General features: G+C 50.3%; 1 protein-coding gene across 4 annotated transcripts in view; it reads left to right on the forward strand.

The window, feature by feature from the left end:
- Positions 1–4,122: 4,122 nt before the first annotated feature.
- The window catches only part of FBXL20 (F-box and leucine rich repeat protein 20), a 96,204-nt gene continuing 95,892 nt past the window's right edge, over positions 4,123–4,434 (forward strand). For 3 of the 4 annotated variants that reach the window (XM_040640699.1, XM_040640698.1, XM_040640701.1), the window contains exon 1: positions 4,123–4,407. Coding sequence is in view for 2 of the 4 variants with exons in the window: in XM_040640698.1 (XP_040496632.1) it covers positions 4,366–4,407 (42 nt within the window). In the remaining 2 variants the exon portion in view is untranslated. The remainder of the gene's footprint in view (positions 4,408–4,434) is intronic. The other variant, XM_040640700.1, reaches the window with a different exon arrangement.

A 4,434-nucleotide genomic window follows, 5' to 3' on the forward strand; every position in this document is an offset into this window, starting at 1 on the left:
GAGAAAAAAAAAAAAAAAAAGTTATGTGGTTTTTAAGTTTGTTCTGGGTGGGGAAAATCTTATGGGGAATGTACTACATATCAGGGGCTCAGCTTCCCCAAGCAGAGCCAAGAGATACCAAAATGAGTAAACTGGGAAGCTTTTTCTCTCTTTCTGTCTTCATCCCAGATCAAAGAATCCCGAGTTAGGATCTGGATGAAGGATAAGCCCCTGAATTGTCGATGGGCACACCCCACACACTGACCCAGCATCTGAACTTGCTTAACAGGGAGCCGGGGCTAACCTGCTTCACCCTGCCTGAGAACCAGGGAGCACTGCATTTCTCCACAGGGTGGAGGAGAAGAGGCAGAATAAACCAAGCCTGGGACACCTCCCTCCTGTCTAGGTGTACTCATTCTCCTGTTTCAAAAGACTGCAAGGACATGAAGTCAACTCTACCTGTCTTCTGCTGCTGGTGTCTTATGTATTCTTAGTTTGACCTGATTCCTCTTCTGTCTTTTGGCTTCATGTTAGGGGTTCTTGGTCAAAATCTGCTCTGATGTACATGAAGATTTCAAGTTCAAAATCCATGTGTTTTAAAACAGGTATTTTATACACGGGGAGAAATGAAGCAGGATGTAATTGCCAAAACTGGCCTTAAGGTTAGTGACTCTTGGAAAGATTTTCCTTAAGGCCTAGGTCTGAAAATTTAGTGCAGCAATAGCATGAATTCTCAGAAGCAACCCTTTCAAGGGAGCCAGTGAGTCATACAGTATCCAGTCAAGTCACTTAAAGACAGATGACAGTATAAGAAAACTTTCACAATCCCTGGGCAATCTAATTTTCTCCCCCCCCCTTTTTCCTTTTCAATCCCTTTACCCCCTTATTTCTACCCTTGAGTTAGTTTTTTGAGGGGTAGGAAGTACCTAACATCTCAGAAGCTAGGTTGGGAAATATGCTCAGCTGTAAAAGCTGGGCTTTATTAATTTTGTGTTTTAGAAATGTACATCAGGAGCAGTTGGGGAGGGTCTTTTCTAAAAAAATCTTTCAAATTTGATTTTCTGTGCGTATGGCCGTTCTGTAAATACTTTGGGGTTTTTCATTTTTTTGAAAGTAGACAAAATCTGGGATTTTCCCCCCAAAACATTACAAAAGAACCTGTTTATTTACATGCAAATAAATTTCTTTGATAAAAAGTAATATGCCTTTGTGTAGTAAATTTTTAACCTTTGAGTAATTTTCATTTATTAAGCTTTTTTTTTTAATTTTTTTTAAAGATTTTATTTATTTATTTGACAGAGACAGAGACAGCCAGCGAGACAGGGAACACAAGCAGGGGGAGTGGGAGAGGAAGAAGCAGGCTTCTAGTGGAGGAGCCTGATGTGGGACTTGATCCCAGAATGCAGGGATCACGCCCTGAGCCAAAGGCAGACGCTTAACGACTGCGCCACCCAGGCACCCCTTATTTAGCTTTTTATTTTTTTTTTTTAAAAAGATTTTATTTATTTATGTGACAGACAGCGAGAGAGGGAACACAGCAGGGGAGCGGGAGAGGAAGAAGCAGGCTCCCAGCGGAGGAGCCCGACGTGGGACTCCATCCGGAACGCGGGGATCATGCCCTAGGCCGAAGGCAGACGCTTAACAACTGCGCTACCCAGGCGCCCCTCAGCTTTTTTAAAAAAAGGATTTTATTTGTTTTTAGAGAGGGAGGAGTGGGGCGAGGGGCAGAGAGCAAGGGACAAGCAGACTCCCTGCTGAGCGAGGAACCGGAGGGGTGGCTCAACCCTGAGATCATAACCTGAGCCAATCAAGAGTCAGCAAAATCAAGAGCAGCGCAATTTACTGAGCCACCCAGGTGCCCCTATTCAGCTTTTTAAAAGTCCACCAACCAGAAATATTCAATCAGGAAGTAAAAGTCTTCCCTGAGTATTACTCAAAATAGGTTAACTGGAAGGGATAATTGAAATCTGGAAAACGACCTATGAAAGTTTTTCATTTGATTTCTCTGCTTGAGCCAGTTTTACTATGTTTTGCCTGCCTTAGTCACCAAATTCAATAGTTGGGAGAAAATTGCTCCTAGATCAGATGGGACTAAAAAGCTGTGTTTATATGGCTGAAGTGAAAAATCATTAAAAGTAGCAGGCAGGAGAGAATATAACATCTAGAATATAACATCTAGAGTTTGTGGGCCTGAGAATGAGTTTCTGAAGCTAGGTTCCTTGCTAAGAAGCCCTTTCTAGGACAAACATGAGAAAGTTAAGGAAAAAAAAAAGTGCTTGAAGAGTTGGGTAATAAAGCTTCCAGCCTGAATATGCCTATTTTATTTTATTTTAATAACTTTTCCTTTTTTTTTTTTTTTTTTTAGAGCAGGAGCAGGGGTGGGGCTGGCGGGTGGGGAGGGGCAGAGGGAGAGAGAATCTTAAGCAGGCTCCAGGCCGGCTAGGAGCTCAAGAGGGGGCTGGATCTCACCACCTTGAGATCATGACCTGAGCTGAAATCAAGAGTTGGATGCTTAACCCACTGAGCCATCCAGGCGCCTCAGAATATGCCTATTTTTAAAAAATCTCCAGCACAAGTTGCTCTTAAATAAGCTCCTCTCTGTTTTATAAATATTTTAAAGTAATCTCTACAGCCAACGGGGCTTGAACCCACAACCTGAGATCAAGACTGGTAGGTTCCACCAACTCAGCCAGCCAGGTGCCCCAATAAGCTCCTCTCTTAAATCAGATTCATAACAAGCCAGTCACTAAAATGAATTAAAAGAGGTATGAAGACAAACATACTCTGGAATACAATTAGGGGCAGTGATCCTGCCAGGACTGCTGTAACTTATGATACAACTTTTAATACTTCATCTTTGGTACATGCTTATGTAGTTTGTCGCTCTATAAGAGGGTAAACTTATTCCTTAATCCATGGAAATTCGATCATAAATTTCAACACCTTGAGGGCTGGTGTTGCTAAAGTATAATAATACGATGACACAAACTAGCTTCTATGGAAGGAGCCAAGCAGTCAGATGAATGTCGTAATTTCCACTGGGCCAGCTCCCCCGCCTACTCGTTAAGACACGCTTGTTTCTCCCGCCAAAGTGGCGTCAGGATCAGGTTCTCATCAACCAGAGCCCTGATTGGAGGACGGGCAGGCACTAGAGCCCATTGGGTGCCAGCGGCAGTCTGGTGGCGGAGGGGCGGGGGAAGCCAAAGGCACTTCAGCCTCGCCGGCCCCCCCAACCACCAAAGCGTGCCCCTCCCCCAGCTAAAAGGAATGGTCGCCCAGCTCCTGCGCTACACCCCCTGACCCCAAGGCGCGAGGTGCGGCCTCGCTGCATATTCCTGGAGCAGAGGGTAGCGCAATTACCCAACCCCCTGTCCTCCTGATCCATGCACAGGGAGACCCACGCCCTGCGGCGGCCCCCCAGGCCTCCCTGCAACACCCGGTAATGCAATCCACGGGGGCGGGGGAGGCGGCGGCAGCGACAGCAACGACGGCGGCGGCGGCGGCAGCAGCAGCAGCAGCAGCACTGCCTCAATCTAGAAACAACCAGAAAGAGGAGGAAAATGGCTCCGAGCAGGGACCGCCTGCTGCACTTTGGGTTCAAGGCGACAGTGAGTGATAGGGGAAGGGAGTTGGGGGGCCGGGAAGGACATATGTGGCTACACAGGCTACCGGGGAAGAAGCGACAAGACTTAGGGGGGCTGGGAGGACTTGACAGAAAGCTCAAGTGCTTGCTGGGTGGGTGCGTGCTGTCTGCCAGCGAAGGGGATTAGATGGGCTCCGGTACTGTGTGCAGTTGTCCTGCTTTCCTCACTCGCGAGTCCGCGAGCACACGCGCACTCACGCCCTCCCCACAGCCCCTCCCATACACAAATACACACAAATAGATAGGCACTTCCCTGCCTCTCCTTCTCGCGGTGGGCTTGCGTGCTTCGGAGGCAAGAGCGGGCTCGCGCCGCCGCCGCCGCCGCGCTCCGGCTGCTCCCGGGCGGACCGTCGCAGGCTGCGCCCGGGAGTGGGGGAGGGGTGGTCCCGCGCCGCCGCCGCCGCGCGCTCCTCCTCCTCCCCTCCCCACGGCGTTCCGAGGCCCGGGCGGTTCTGCCCAATGAGGAGCGGCGTTGCTGGCAGGTGGGGAGTGTTTTTGTTTTGGGTTGAAGTTGAGGCTGAGGGGAGAGAAGAGCTAGCGACGAGCAGTCGTCGCCGCCGCCGGCTCTGCGGGAGGTGGAGGAGGCCCGGCCGGAGCCGAGAGGTTTCCCCTCCCCGCCGACGGCCCCTGCCCGCCGTTCCTCTACCTCCTCCCCGTCCCGGAACTCCGGGGCCTGCCCCGGGCCCCCAGTCTTTGCACTCCGCACGCCGCAGCGCCCGGCCCCGGCCGCACCCGCCGGCCCCATGAGGAGGGACGTGAACGGAGTGACCAAGAGCAGGTTTGAGGTGTGAGCCTGGGGGGGGGGGGGGGGG

This window comes from Ursus maritimus, unplaced genomic scaffold, assembly GCF_017311325.1.
Source record: "Ursus maritimus isolate PB19 unplaced genomic scaffold, ASM1731132v1 scaffold_24, whole genome shotgun sequence".
Lineage (NCBI taxonomy): Eukaryota > Metazoa > Chordata > Mammalia > Carnivora > Ursidae > Ursus > Ursus maritimus.